General features: G+C 34.5%; 4 protein-coding genes across 4 annotated transcripts; 1 reads left to right on the top strand and 3 right to left on the bottom strand.

The window, feature by feature from the left end:
• Positions 1–47: 47 nt before the first annotated feature.
• Positions 48–1,866, bottom strand: tant (tantalus). The gene is made up of 2 exons (XM_085957573.1): positions 1,580–1,866; positions 48–1,184 (listed from the first exon to the last, which is right to left on the bottom strand). The coding sequence occupies exons 1-2, from the start codon at positions 1,594–1,596 to the stop codon at positions 644–646; spliced, it is 558 nt and encodes a 185-aa protein (XP_085813699.1). The 5' UTR covers positions 1,597–1,866; the 3' UTR covers positions 48–643.
• A 247-nt stretch (positions 1,867–2,113) lies between these two features.
• On the top strand, positions 2,114–5,278 carry LOC147064595 (ubiquitin-conjugating enzyme E2 G2-like). Its single transcript, XM_085957365.1, has 2 exons — positions 2,114–2,300; positions 3,662–5,278. The coding sequence occupies exon 2, from the start codon at positions 3,675–3,677 to the stop codon at positions 4,179–4,181; it is 507 nt and encodes a 168-aa protein (XP_085813491.1). The 5' UTR covers positions 2,114–2,300; positions 3,662–3,674; the 3' UTR covers positions 4,182–5,278.
• Positions 5,279–8,491: 3,213 nt separating this feature from the next.
• PIG-P (phosphatidylinositol glycan anchor biosynthesis class P) lies at positions 8,492–9,003 on the bottom strand. Its single transcript, XM_085957778.1, has one exon. It carries the CDS (start codon positions 9,001–9,003, stop codon positions 8,539–8,541), a length of 465 nt encoding a protein of 154 aa, XP_085813904.1. The 3' UTR covers positions 8,492–8,538.
• Positions 9,004–9,013: 10 nt separating this feature from the next.
• On the bottom strand, positions 9,014–13,575 carry Tcs6 (Threonyl-carbamoyl synthesis 6). Its single transcript, XM_085957779.1, has 3 exons — positions 13,472–13,575; positions 11,222–11,350; positions 9,014–9,143 (listed from the first exon to the last, which is right to left on the bottom strand). Exons 1-3 carry the CDS (start codon positions 13,492–13,494, stop codon positions 9,014–9,016), a joined length of 282 nt encoding a protein of 93 aa, XP_085813905.1. The 5' UTR covers positions 13,495–13,575.
• Positions 13,576–14,744: the final 1,169 nt, after the last annotated feature.

The raw sequence follows: 14,744 nt of genomic DNA, 5'->3' as shown, positions 1-14,744 counted from the left end.
TTAATTGAATTTTAAAAACTAACCAACAGTACCTGTAAATTGTAGTCTTATTTCAACGAAAACAAATATCTACGTCTGAAAAAGTTTAATGCGCACTGTTTATGGCGGATCCTAACAGCCTACCTCCACCCTTCGCCACTGAGTGATAGAAGCACACTGTCAGACGTATCAACAAATTCATCTTTGAAGAGCCAAGGATAAAAGAGATTCACAACTATCAGTCTGAGACAACCTCTTCATTTCTTTGGCTATGTGACTGTTACTGATAGGTCATAATTGGCAATGTAAATAGTAAAAAGAGGATGGAGAAGAACACCCACACATTGAATTAATCCAATCAAGAATGTAACCAGGACCTCATTGGTGTTGGCAATCCACTCAGCAACCAACGGAGAAGAATCGCGTGCAGAATAACAACAGCTCGTAAAGATCACTAACCCCAGTAATAGCAACATTGAGAAAAAAAATAGAGATCCACTTTTAGTAGGGATCACTTTGTATGGCAGCCAATCAGGTCAGTACTCTTAAGAAAAAAATATCTACAGATCACATTGTTGGACTAAACAATTGTCCGTTAAATATAAAATGTTTCCATAAAACACAAACTAAAAGATATGAAAGAATCATAACGCTTGATCTATTGTCAGTGGTGGTCAGCAATTTCATTTGAAACCAGCGGGGTATCTTCATCTGGATCCGCATCTAAACTCTGCAGATTCTTTAGGAAAGTTTGCATCGAAAGTTTCTTTCTGTTGGCTACGTTTCTATTACCGAGTAATCGTTTAATTTTCGACCTTCTCTTCTTAATTTTACTTTTATTATGAGTCGATCCGACTTGAAACGACAATGAACGCTTGAGCTTTTTTACACCGATAAGCAAAGTGGTTTCATTGCTTAGAGATTTCGGCTCTTCGAAAATGGTTTCCAAAGTTTGTGAAGAGATCTTTAGCTTTTGATTACAATATAATTTTTTGATGTCATCATCGTTTTCTGTCACTTTTGTGGGTCTTTTTTGAGGTTTAAGTATAACTCTTCTATTTGATACTGCATTTGTAGTTGGGAGTCGTTTTCGCAATGTTCTGCAATTTGTAGCTGTAGAATTTAAAGATGTCGGTATTTCTTCTATTGGCTGTGAATGTCCGAACAGATCCAACGATGCCATCTCATTCGGTAGAGAGTCCAACCTAGAAAAGTTCACGATAAGGATGTTAGATTATCCAAAAGTTTCTAAAAGCTACGTTAGAATACAATAGAATCTCACTAATTCGGTATGTCCAGTAATCTGACGCTTATGTTTTGTATAGATTACTTACAGGAGAGAGTTTTTGAACAAGGTTTGAGTGTGAGAAATCAATCGTCAACAAGAGATTATTTTGGTTAACAATATAGAAAACATGTTTTGTTACTACCGAAAACTATGACTGATTTTTCAAATTAAAGGTAGGTATATGTAGAAAGCATTATTTTCAAAAAATATATATACCTATATAATTTTGAGATCAGATTAAAATACATTGCCTGACGGAATAGAATACAAAACTACAACTTAGAATTAGATTAATATAACAATAAACTACACCTTGAATTACTGTCCATTTTAGTTATAGAATTGATGCATTGATTTCATATAGCATTTATGCCATCGCCTAAGTAACGTTTATCACTATAGAATTTTTTTGTTGTAGTCTAGCTGTTATTAAGAGTAAAAAAAGCAGTAATTTATTATTATGGTTTTAAATATTCGACGGTATTCATGATTGCTTTCTGACGCTTATAATAAATACGTTTTAGTTCAATAATTTAAAAATATAAAATACATCAATATTGACACTCGGACCATAATAATTTTGGCTCCTTCTGACCGTCTGCCACATTTCTAATTGTTTATGGTGTAGTCTTGGGCATAGACTAATATGCTAGTTTTGGGTCTAGTCTATGATTTGGTCAAACCATCGATCATGCACAGTCATATATATTGATATTGCGTAAAAATAATGAACTTTGAATAGTTGTAGGTACAGTGAAATTTTGAAATAAGTTTTTGCGGAAATGCTTTAATTTTTATCCTTTTTTCAATTATTAGTATATAGAAGATGGCAACATTGTTTTACCTGTTCTTACTTCTTAACATAGATGTGTCATTGTCTATGACCAATGACTGTCATCTAATTAGTTAAATTAAAATAGTAATAATTTTCTGATTGAACGAAGCGAATTGTGGTAAATAATAATCTCGAATAAATTACTTGTTAAAGTAATAGCGCTTAAGTACCAAAATTATACTAAAGGACATTTGGAAAGTAAGTAATCAAACGTTGCATTGATGCACCATGAAATATTTATTATGCACGTCCACGATACAATTAACTATTGTTTGTAGGCATATTAATAAGAAAATTAAATACTATAGTTTTCTTTCATAATGCCTAATTGGCCACTAGTTTTGTGGTGTTCTACAGTGTGTAGAAAGCTATCGTATGACCTGACGATTTTGTTTTCTTCTGAAAATCGTATCACTACAAATGATCTCTTTTCGAGTAAGAAATGGGATGTCTTTCACCTAAATTCTTACATAATAATATCTAACCCAACTTACTCATTTTTGGGTGACAATAGGTTGCGGTCTCAAAAACCACTACGGTTATATGGATAATTATTGTATCTTTGCCAGTTTTTTTTTAAAATTGTGGATGAAAGAGTAATATAACATTTGCAATGTGACCTATATTTTGTAGGTAATTACAAGCGATACGGTTTTCACGTATTAAAAATATATTGGGCAAACATGTAATTCAGGTAAGAATTCTGACAACACCTCATCCTGAGCGCCAGTATTGACTCAACAGTCAGTGCAACAGCATGTCTCGTCTTGCAATGTCCTTCCATGTTTCATGTACTTGGTATCAAGAATTTTCTCAGGTTCCAGTTAATTGATATGCATTATTAATACTTTGGACGCGGAAGACGCACCCGGCGCGTAATGACCAGGCGGCCGATTGATGTAATTAACGTGCATTTTAAAGGGGGCAATTAAAAAATCATTATCTACTCAGCAGCGAATGAGTTAATATGCTTGAAACTTTTAACGACATTTGTATGACTGTATTATTCTCTATACAAATGGATCCAATAAGTTATTTTGAAAGTGAAATTTTAACAATAGACCAACTCTATATCAAGTCTTCCACGTCACAGCGCTGACACTGTTACGTTACGTGCATTTCACATGTAGACTTATCATAGCATAGATACTCTATTTATGGCATTATTGAGGAGAATTAAAAGCTTTCTTTTCTGTTTCTCTTCTCCACAAAATAGTTCAATTCAAACATTTGAAATAATGCTATTCGTCTGCTTCCACAAAGGTTTATCCACACTATTTTACGGGCGCGGGAAATTTCGTAGCATTGAAAGTAAATGCATGGGGAGGGCTGTAGTTCCAGAAACGATTGTGGTGACTTAGAAGACTCATGAAAAGTTGGCAGTTGCTCCTAAGACATTCCTAGACCTAAACAGCTGCAAAGGCATCACACCATCATTAGGATATGCTCGATTAACACCGAGTGTGGTACGGGGTGGGTTTGATTGGAGGCCATTATGTAATTATATCACACTGATAAATATAATAATATTATGATCTCTTAAATCATGGTTGTTTCAGATAAATTAAAATAATGGCAGGATCTGCATTGCGTCGACTGATGGCAGAGTACAAACAGCTGACTCTCAATCCGCCGGAAGGAATCTTAGCGGGTCCCGCAAATGAAGAGAACTTCTTCGAATGGGAAGCATTAATCGCAGGACCTGACGAAACTTGTTTCGAAGGTGGAGTTTTTCCTGCGAAATTAGTTCTGCCCACGGATTATCCGCTCAGTCCGCCGAAGATGCAATTCCTGTGCGAGATGTTCCACCCAAACATATACACCGATGGCAGAGTTTGTATTTCAATCTTGCACGCGCCTGGTGATGACCCTATGGGATACGAGAGCAGTGATGAAAGGTGGTCTCCAGTTCAAAGCATTGAAAAAATATTACTATCCGTTGTGAGCATGTTGGCAGAACCTAACGACGAGAGTAGTGCAAACGTTGATGCTGCCAAGATGTGGCGAGAGGATAGGGAGCAATTTAACAAAAGAGCTCAAATGACTGTTAGAAAAACGCTTGGTATACCATTAGACTAAACATGTACATACATCAAGTCCGACTATGTTCAGGCCGTGGCACTGAATTGCGTATTATGATGGTAGTGCTGGTTATTGATTATCTTTGAATGCAATGTGGTAACCTGTTTGCAATAAATGAAGATTTTAGATTGCATATTTCGTTCAAATTATCACCATTTATTTCAATATGCGACAGTCATCATTTTTTACAAACAGTTTACTATATTGCATTTGAAGTATGAGCAATAAGTAGCACTGCCATCAAAGTATTTTTGTGTCACGACCTGATTATAGTGAGTCTTGATATACATATTATTATTTTGTATTAAAATATAAACAAAACTTTTTATAATATATCTACATGTTATTTGAAAAATAAACTATGCATTATGAATGTACCTAATTAATGCCTAAAGATGAATAAAGAAAAGTTAACATGTCGGAACTATTTTTATAGTAAAATAGATAAAATCACATTATTATATTTCTTAATTATTACGTCTCTGTATCATCAGTTGACATTGACATATTGTAGAGTGTAAGAACCATATTGTGATTGATACTTCATCATGGCAATCTCGGTACTAGAATACCCCTTGCTTTATTGATACAGCTTTATAATTAGTATAATTTCCCGGACATCTCTATACCCAGTCTCACAATTCTTAAAAATATCGCTAGTGCTCTGACAAGTCAGAATATATGTCACGCTGTAGATGTCAAAGATTCCAATATCTTTTTTTCATACCCCCTAAATTTTTATTATAATTCTCTCAGAATCTCTGATGTTAAACATATAATTATAAATTATCCTCGTATTAGATTTTTGGTTGGTCACCACGTGTTCTTCCTCCTTCTTTCTTCGATGTTTTGGGTCCGTAGAGACCATTCTTCAATACGTTACCTCCTGGGAATGGCCTCTAAGAACCCGAAATATTGCGTAAAAAAGGAGGTAGAACGAGTGGTGATGATCTAAAACGGTGACCGTGAAAGTCTTAAACATTATACAAATGAAATTATTCCATCATAAAAGTCTGCGAGTTGTGAGCATAAGTTGTGATAAAGTTTACTGTATATTTTTGGATTTGTTATTGTTATTAAATGAATTTATTCAATGTTGTGTTAATCATTACCTACCTACGAGAACACGAGAGTTTTCATTAAAATGGATACTACATTAGCATTATTACGATAACATTTTTACTGTTGATGGGTCAATAGAAGTTGTTCACAGAATTGAACTACATTATTAATCCATACATGGATATCTACTGTAAAACCGGATCAACTGTTTTCTCTAAAAATGAAATATATTAATATTTCAAATAAACAAATATTAGATAACCTTCCCTGTGTGACTTTCTGTCATCCATCAAATTGATCTGGAGGCCTTAACGCACTAGAATGGCACGAATCGCCAGTGGTATAGTGGCTGGAGTGTCAGAATTTTTTATGTTTCTGGACCATGAACAGTTCTTATGAATACATATTATTTAGATAAACAATAATTTTGAATCATGTAAATATAGAAATAATTAGTATTATGTTCGGTTCTTGTCTAGTCGAAACCAGCGGCCAACAAATTTGGAGAATAGCCTATGTACTGGAATATTTGTTAGGTTAGGTTAGGTTATCATTCATGAATTTTGCCGCTGTTTCCACCTGGCTTCCAGTAAATAGACTTGTACCTTATGTTCTTATTTTAAAATTAATTATGTCTAACATTAATTATGTCTAACATTAATTATGTTCCATAGTAACGCGCGTATATATTAATAATTTAGTTGCTAGGACCACCGCTTTAGAAACTAATAATAGTCTTATACTTTTTACGAATTTTTCTGGAATAACTTTTCATACAAAACAGAATTAACTGAAAATGAATTCAATTCTACTTAAAGATGGCTAAAACTGCTAAAAGTATTAAAAGAATGCATTGGCATAGTGTTCTGATATATTCTAAAAGTTTCAAATGTCTAGCTAGTCGGGAAGTTAGTTAAAAATCGATTGCAAGTACAATATTATGTAATTTAATATGTACTATTTTGATGTCTTTGTACATAAATAAACAATGTAATTAAATTTGTGCCATATCATCATTTGGGATATAGAAACAAACCGAAACCCACCACAATTTACCGTAACCTAGGAATAAGTACCTACCCGGTAGGTTATTTTGTTTTTATTTTTCAAATTAGATTTTGGTACTGTTCGGTTAAAGCGGATACAGCGGAAAACGCATTTTGAAAATAGCCGATAAACTGGATTATTTGTTAGGTTAACCTAACCAAACCTAACCTAAACTAACAAATAATCCAGTTTATCGGCTATTTTCAAAATGCGTTTTCCGTTGTATCCGCTTTAACCGAACAGTAGGGGGAGGCGGGGCTAGTTACGGGGGCATGTTGTTACATCCTAGATAACTCTCCCGTTACAAGATCCTGTGGCGTAGGTGTCACACATGAGACGTAAACATCCTGTCCGCAGTCGATGACGAAAGGTCGCCTGCATTAATTGTATGCAGTTGAAATAAAACCATTTTGAGTGAATTTCGTGTCCAAAGCAACTTTTGTTGGCCGAATTTGAAGTTTGATTGTTACCAAACTATAAGAGGTAAGTTTTTTTAAAGTATGCTATTAAAAATCTATATATTTATGCTCGTATGTTGTATATTTATCGAAGTAAATATAATTCCCGTGTTAATATTAAAACAATTTCAATTTTATTTGGGTTAAAGGGGCTAGTTGTTACAGTGAGGTGGGGGCAGGTTGTTATTGTATGAATTAACTCCACTCACTACCACTTTACTACAAATTCTTTGTTTCTTCTTTATTTGAAATAGGTGGGTACTTATACCATCTATTTTTATCCTTCCAGATTATAATCTTACAATGGTGAGGACAAAAAAAAAACAAAACCGATAGAGGTAAAATTTCCCAGGTAACCGACAACAAAGCGGCTAAAGAAATAATTGAAAACAGAATATCTCTTATAAAAAAAGCTGCCCAAGCATACAAAGTAAACTATATGACCTTACAATGTTATATTGCACATAAAGAAAACCGTCAGACCACTTCCAAGTTAGTGGGGTTACGCAAAACCTCGCCAGATATTTTCTGTCGATCAAGAAAATGAGCTTGCAACATACATAAGAAAATGTAGCAAAATATTTCATGGCCCAAGGAACTAAGAAACTGATAAAGAAAGTGGTGTTATCTTCTTCGGACGCAGAGAATGAAGAATGCTTCTGTTTGGTGAATTATACTTTCTTTAAACCTGGGCAAGAGTGGATCCAATGCACAACATGCAAAAATTGGGCTCACATTTCCTGTATTCGTGGGGATAAAGTTAATTTCATGTGTCAGAATTATGATTTTAGTGACTAAATATAAATGCAAAGAAAATCACAAGCAAAAAACTTACTTTTACATTCATTTTCAATTATTGTTTTAGTTGGTAACAACGTGCCCCTACCCTGTAACAACTTGCCCCCGGCTGGGGCACATTGTTACACTTTTCATTTTTTGTTTTTAATGCTATTGTAATTTTTGTAAGGTATGTCAGGATACAAATAAACAGTATTGTAATAGCTAAATGTATGTAGAATTAGTAATAATTAATATGATGTGTCTTAAGATAAACGGGTCTCAGATATTTAACTTTTTATTTTTTTGTAACTAGCCCCGCCTCCCCCTACCTAGATTTTATAGTATAGTATTTTTAAACAGCGGTTAAAATGCAATTTGATTTTTTTTCGCAATAGATGAATCCAATATCTTATAGGTTTTCTTTCTCCAGTGACTACATTTTGACTGCAGTGTGAATTTCTAGTACGCTAAGCATGCTATACCACTGTAATACAGTGGCGAAGGGTGGAGGTAGGCTGTGGAGATCCGACAAATAGTGCACACAAAACGTCAGTCATACTTGTTTGTTATCATTGAACTAAGTATACAAAATTGCAATGGTTTTTAAAATTCGATTAAGTCCTGCCGAACCAAACCATAATAGATAAAAAATATTCTTTTATCTATAAAATATCTAAAATAATGTATGATTCAATGGGATTCAATTTATCTGGATGCCCATATTATGATCCTATAGGATCAGACATGGTTGGAAAACAAGAAAAATAGTATCTATTACGGTTTACATTAGGCAGGGTTGAATTGAATTTGAAAAACTAACCAATACCATCTACAATTTGTATTCTAAGTTTATTGAAAATATTCAAGTATGACTTTTGTGGGTTAGTTTATGGTATGATTTATATGAATTTCTTTTCTTTTATTATTGACACGGGTTCTGCCGTGAGAAAAATGAAATACTTATAATGAATACATTATTTTAATTGAACATCAAAACATTGTTACACTTATTTTAAATAGAGTCTACGTGAAACTTCTCTTATATCCATGTCTTCTGCAGCTGGTATGCTAGTCGTTTCTGGAATATTGGATATATCCAAATTCCTTCTGAAATGGCACTTTTCACTATCACTACAATTACACTGAGAACACTCAGAATTTTGTACAACACTCTTTTTTTTCTTGTCAACATTATCAATAATAGTCCTAATATCGTTAATGTTGACTGTCATTGAAAAGTTTAACCCCGGATATATGAAAAATGCAAACATCGTTAATGCAACAAGAAATTGGATTGGAATGGCCACGGCCCAATACTTTTGAGGATAATAATAGATGTTGAAAAAATTCAACCATTGCTCTGGAACAAGCGCCCAGCATAGATATACAACGAGGAGTGTCCGAAATGCTAGGAACCAAACAAAGCCGTAGATGGAACGGGCAGGTGTCGGTGATGGAGTGTGCTCAGGCATTTTCCGCAGTTCAATAATGCGAATAAGATTCACTAACTGCAGGGCCCATGGCTTCTATCGTTTCAGCTGACAGCAAAAGATGATCAAAGAAGGAATTCACTGCTACACGTAAATTTTTTACTACGCAGCTCTTAAAGTTTCTGCAACAAAAGTAATGATATTAAGTACTTATAAACATTCCACGTCAATCAATATGACATAATTAGAGCGACGCCGAGAGAAAACGATGCAATGTGGTTCATGAATGAGCAGTCGGAAATAATAACGGTAACAATAATTAAATTTTCTCTACTATGTAATCTGTGTGCAGTAGAAGAAATCGCAATCTGCACAATTTCAAAGTTAACTTGTTCCACTATAATATGATTTCAGGGAAGTAAAGTAAAAAAAAAGGAAATTGACTTTTTATAGAGGGAAAATCTTTGAAAACAGGGAGGATGGAAAAAAGATTTGAAAGATGAGCTAAAAAAACATTTGATTTTGGTGAAACTTTTATTTAGGGTGGAAAAATTGATCACACGCAGGAAAGTTTTAAGGAATAGCTAAAAGACATTTTCCAACCCAAATGAATTTTTCACTTTCTTAAATCGATTGGTGCAGTCCAGCCATCCAGGTCTTCTCTTGCCCTCAGAGGATGCGTACATAACACACCTTGCTGGTATATCCTCTGGCATTTTATGCATGCGGCGGATCCAGTGCAGTCTCTGTCTCATATGCCACGTGGGCTTCTCACCCCTATAAAGTATGTACGGCTGCTCAAAATGCCACTTTCTTGAACAGCCCCAAAGAATATTCTCAAAACTCTCCTCTCAAAGATATCCATATTCCTCTCATATTGTGCAAATGGAAATGTTGCTGGTTAGTTTTTAAAAATAAATTAAACCCTGCCTAAACGAAAGCATAATAGTTCATGTATTATGATATGGGCGATCCAACAAAAATAGTGCACACCTTTTCAGTCATACTTATTTGTTTTCATTGAATTGAAAATACGTATTACAGATGGTGATGGTTAGTATTTTCAAATTTATTAAGCCCTGCCTACGCCGATTCATAAGAAATAAAAAATATTCTTTCATCTTTAAAAAATATCTAATACTATGTATGATTTAATGGCATAATTTTAGATATTTTATAGATAGACGAATATTTTTCGACTATTATCTATTATGGCTTGGTTACGCAGGGTTTAGTTGAATTTAAAAAACTAACCGACACTACCTGTAATTTGTAATCCTAGTTCAATGAAAACAAATAGATATGGCTGACAAAGTATAGTGTGCACTATTTATGTTGGATCTTAACAGCCTGCGTCCACTCTTTGCCACTGATGTACAGGGTAAGATTTCCCATTTCGATTTACTTCCAGTGTGTTATTTTTGCTAATGGGCAAAAATGATGACTAATCCTTTCTAGCCATTAAAAGATGGATATAACACTATTAATTAATGGTAAGTTTTTTGAAGTTATACATCTTTTGGCGAGTTTGGGAAAACAGATCAGAATGTTTTTTTGGCGTGTGACGAAGTTGCGCGCGCCGATGTAACACATTTGGCGTGTGACGGAGGTTGCGCACGTCGATGCAACACAATTTATTATTATGATTATATTCATTTCGGTCTCAAGAGTGCATGCGCATAGTGTCATTTAGTTAGTCGTTCAATACAACCAAGTAAACAGCACGTGTTGTAAACATAACCAATATTGTGTGATAATAAATATATATGTTTAAAAACAAATTTCTGGAGACTAACATTCTACACTGTTAATTTATATTCATAAAACTTTATTTATATTGGAGTGTATATTTATTTTTCATTGTAAAAATTGTGTATCAAGATTTGAGGCTATATTTATTATTTACAAGTAAAATTACATATCAATAAATAAATAAATTTTGTGAATGTTGAGTTGGTAAATAATTCAAAAAATATATTAAAATTTGATTTTTCATTGATTCATCATGGGCACTTCTCAATCGATTATAACCGCTGTATGGCAAAGGTGAGTTTTGGTCTAATACAATAATTAAATTACAATTATCATGTGCTATATGAGACACAGATGAATCGCGTACGTTTTCATCAACCTAATCCACTGTAATATTAATAGACTCGGGTGGCGGCTTATTTTGTTTTGTTACGCCAAAGTATAACTTCTTACGTGCGTACATAAGTACACACACCAATTTTTTTACAAAATCAGAAACATTACTCACATTTTTAATACATGCCCTTCTAAGGTAAATTCCTTTATTGTTTTGCTCCGTTTTGGTTCTAGGTCCACACTCAAAACATCGTGTACAATCTCAGCATGTCTGCGTGTAGAAAATGGCACTTCTATAAACCTAGTAATAGAGAAATGAGTAGGAAATTTCTTTGATGTTATAACCATATAGGCACCAATGTACTGACCAGGGAACTCAGAAATAATGAGAACTGAAATACCTAACGGGTGTGGAGAAGCAGACAACCGATCTCGAGTGCGGAAGAATACGGGATAAACTTAAACACGTGTCAAGAATACGTCATATTTCGAATACTGACAATGCACTGACGCTCATTTAATCTTCATGTATTGAAGGTTGCAACACACTATTGCACGCCTATAATACGTGGTTCATTTTTGTAGCATACTCACACATTCAAAACCCTGCGTCAAAATGTACTGTATTGCGATATAGCCTATCGGAATTCTATATATTAATCTGTTCTGTGGTACCGACAGAATTGTTTATTTACATATATTATTATGTATTACTTAAGTAAGCAACATGAATTATAATATATAGGTACTTAGTAGGTAAAGAAATTTATAGACCAAAATATAATAGCCATATCACCAATATTTTTAGTTGTATTAACAAAGTGAAGACATGATTATGAACATAACACTTTATTCAAATTCTACAAAAAGACTAATTTTGGAGATAATGTAAGAGTAATGTTTAATTACTTCTAACCGCATCTTTAAACTAGGTTTTTTTATTAACTTGATCGTAAATGTAGTGTTATAATATGTCTTTCGGTTTTATAAAATAATGCTCTTGAAAGAAATGCCATAAAACATTTGATAAAAGATCTTCTATAATTTTAACCGGTTGGTAGACATGCGAGTAGCTATCTTCAGCTGACGGATAGTATGTGTGTCATGTTGCTGCAAGTAGCTCGAATGCGAGTTTATCGCATGGTATTTGATTTTTGGAGCATGCGGTGTCAGTCATCAGCATGTCTGAACATGCCCCATGAGCGCTGAACTGTATAGATGTCTATTAGTAGTTGAATGAGAGCGTATGTAACGTGTGTATACAGATCATCGAGAATCCGAGTAGCTCGAAAATTACCTGCTTGCCAAAAGCGTGCTATTTCACTCGCATGTTATCTGTGCCAAAATATCGGCCTTATGAAAGTAATTTAATCACTGCTATGACTGATGCCATCTATATACAATATCATGGCCCCCACATCCTAAAACGGGCCCCAAGGCCAGGATTTTTGGCAGGCCCTCTACCTATCGCTAAGATTACGGGCAGTGTGATGATCTACAATAGTAGTCTACGGATCCCCAGGGTTCTGCGAGGTAAAATTAAGGGTAATCCGTGTATTTTTAGCGATTTTTTATATTTGTAAATAAATTCACTTGACATATTGAGTTGTTGTTACTCGGCATCATATTATGAAACACTGATCTCGATCCCTTTTGTGGTAGTCAATAAGCTAAGTAACTAACATGCGACCCGTATATTTGATAAATAGCCATTTTTATTAGTCCGGAAACACTGATAATAATTAAAATAAAATTCTACACGTAAATTATCATTTAATTATATCAATCATAACATCATATCGAAATTCATCACACAGCCATATATTTTAAAATGATAACATGTTTGAAGTGAAATAGCGCCGCAGGTGACTTTTTTACTATTAAATCAAATTTGTGGTGTTTATCTCACTTAACTGGTCGACCGCCCCAGGCTAGAGCCCTGTCAGCGTCCTCCTTGTGGGGGACATAATATACATCATGTGGGCAATTTAAATTCGTAAACATTAAAGCTTCCTTTTCTCTGGCGTTACAGACCGGGGTCTACTTTGGCTGTCTCCAGTAAATATCTCCACTCTGCCTGGACCTCCGCTCTCGTTCTCCAGTCAATCACACACAGCTCTCTCAAGTCTTTTTGTAGGGTATCAGGTGACCGATATTGTGGTTTTCGGCACTTCATTTTCCTTCAAGACCAATAAACGTGAGCCGTTTTGGCAGTACTTGTTCATCTAGATATTGTGTCATGTGGCCAACCCATCGCAGACGTTGGGTTTTGATAACCCCGACGACGTCAGATCGCCAAAGAGAAACATCAAATGTGTCATCAGTAAAATCTTAATAAGTAGATAGGTATGCTCAAAGAATTGGTTTAAACTACGTCTTCTTATATTCAATTTGTTAGATATAGATATCGTTAAAAGGATACAGTTGAAAGACTGGAGATTCCATTTGAAAATATTGCAAAATACAAATTTGATTATTTCCATTGACATAAAATCCAACTTAACCTCAATCTTGGGTTTTGACCATAGACTAATATACTTGTTTTGACGTTTAGAGTCTATGGCCTCAACTGTTATCTATGCTCAACTGTCATAAGAGATCCATAGACAAAAATTAAAGAGTGCTCTCTCTGGGTGAAAGCTAAAAAACCATAGACAGATTTATTTATTTGAATAAATTTCGGATGAACAGAATAGGTACTGGGGTATTTAGCGTACCCATAAAATAATATTATTTACTGTCCAACAAGAAGATTTAGGCACAAGCCGGAAGTCGCTGTCGTCGACTATATAGGAGGACCTTGTTTAGTTCACAGTTTTAATACGTGGACAACTCGTCGCTAACCGGAAGGCGCTATAATCGAAGTGCGGTTAAAATGGGAGGAGCTTATTAGTTCACAGTTTTAATACGTAGCCAAGAAGATCTTGTTGGACAGTACTGGTGTGAATAATAAAGGTTTAAGAACTCACTGGCTGGACATTCAGTGTCATTTTACTTTAGTAGGTAATTTTATTATAACTACAGAAAATGAATCCTATTCTCTCCTTATCAAATAGGTAGGTAGTGATACACTCTCACAAAGGCCTACATCATTAACTTCAAAAGGCTGAAACAAGTTACCTGATCTCAAAGAATCGTCGGCTTAACACAACATGCCACCCAGTTCCTTAATAACTGTATTCATAATATTACCATTAGAAGCGATGTTATTCCATCAGAGTGCACCAGAATTGGAGTGTATTGGACAAACCGCCGAATCCGATATTGGAATGTCTTGGTGTGTAGAGTATGCTAACCATACCATTGAAAACAATACTGTAGACTTCACTACATATAACGATAGACCAGTAGTTCATTGGAATAGTGGACCGTTCTCTCCGAAAAGTCATAACTATGATTCCTCTTCGTCTGGCGCAAAAAAAATAATTGATGATGTGGGCAAACAATGCAAGTAATATGTGTAGAACCTTGATTCAAAGTGTGTCATTCCTTAGAATACTAGTGTATAAAGTGACTAAGATGTGAAGTTTGTTCATGTATATTTTCAAAACATTTATTATTCTAATGTAAAAATAGAGAAACGTGTCAATTCAGTAAGGTTTCACAATTTTTCATCATTCTATGCGTATTTCATTTTTCAAGTGATTTATTTTATTCCAAAAATAGATGACCAGTGTTTCTCAAACCCGTGCCTG

The sequence above is a fragment of the Rhyacophila brunnea genome, unplaced genomic scaffold, assembly GCF_057557595.1.
Source record: "Rhyacophila brunnea isolate RB1 unplaced genomic scaffold, BYU_Rbru_1.0 scaffold_7, whole genome shotgun sequence".
Lineage (NCBI taxonomy): Eukaryota > Metazoa > Arthropoda > Insecta > Trichoptera > Rhyacophilidae > Rhyacophila > Rhyacophila brunnea.
This window is presented reverse-complemented; position numbering and strand designations above follow the sequence as displayed.

Coding starts and splice junctions, on each gene's coding strand:
- PIG-P (XM_085957778.1), bottom strand. CDS start 9,003: ATGCCTGAGCACACTCCATCACCGACACCTGCCCGTTCCATCTACGGC.
- Tcs6 (XM_085957779.1), bottom strand. CDS start 13,494: ATGGAATCTCCAGTCTTTCAACT. Junction 11,351..13,471: donor GAATCTCCAGTCTTTCAACT/GTATCCTTTTAA, acceptor CTCTATTACTAG/GTTTATAGAAGTGCCATTTT. Junction 9,144..11,221: donor GAAGGGCATGTATTAAAAAT/GTGAGTAATGTT, acceptor CTTTTGTTGCAG/AAACTTTAAGAGCTGCGTAG.
- LOC147064595 (XM_085957365.1), top strand. CDS start 3,675: ATGGCAGGATCTGCATTGCGTCGACTGATGGCAGAGTACAAACAGCTG.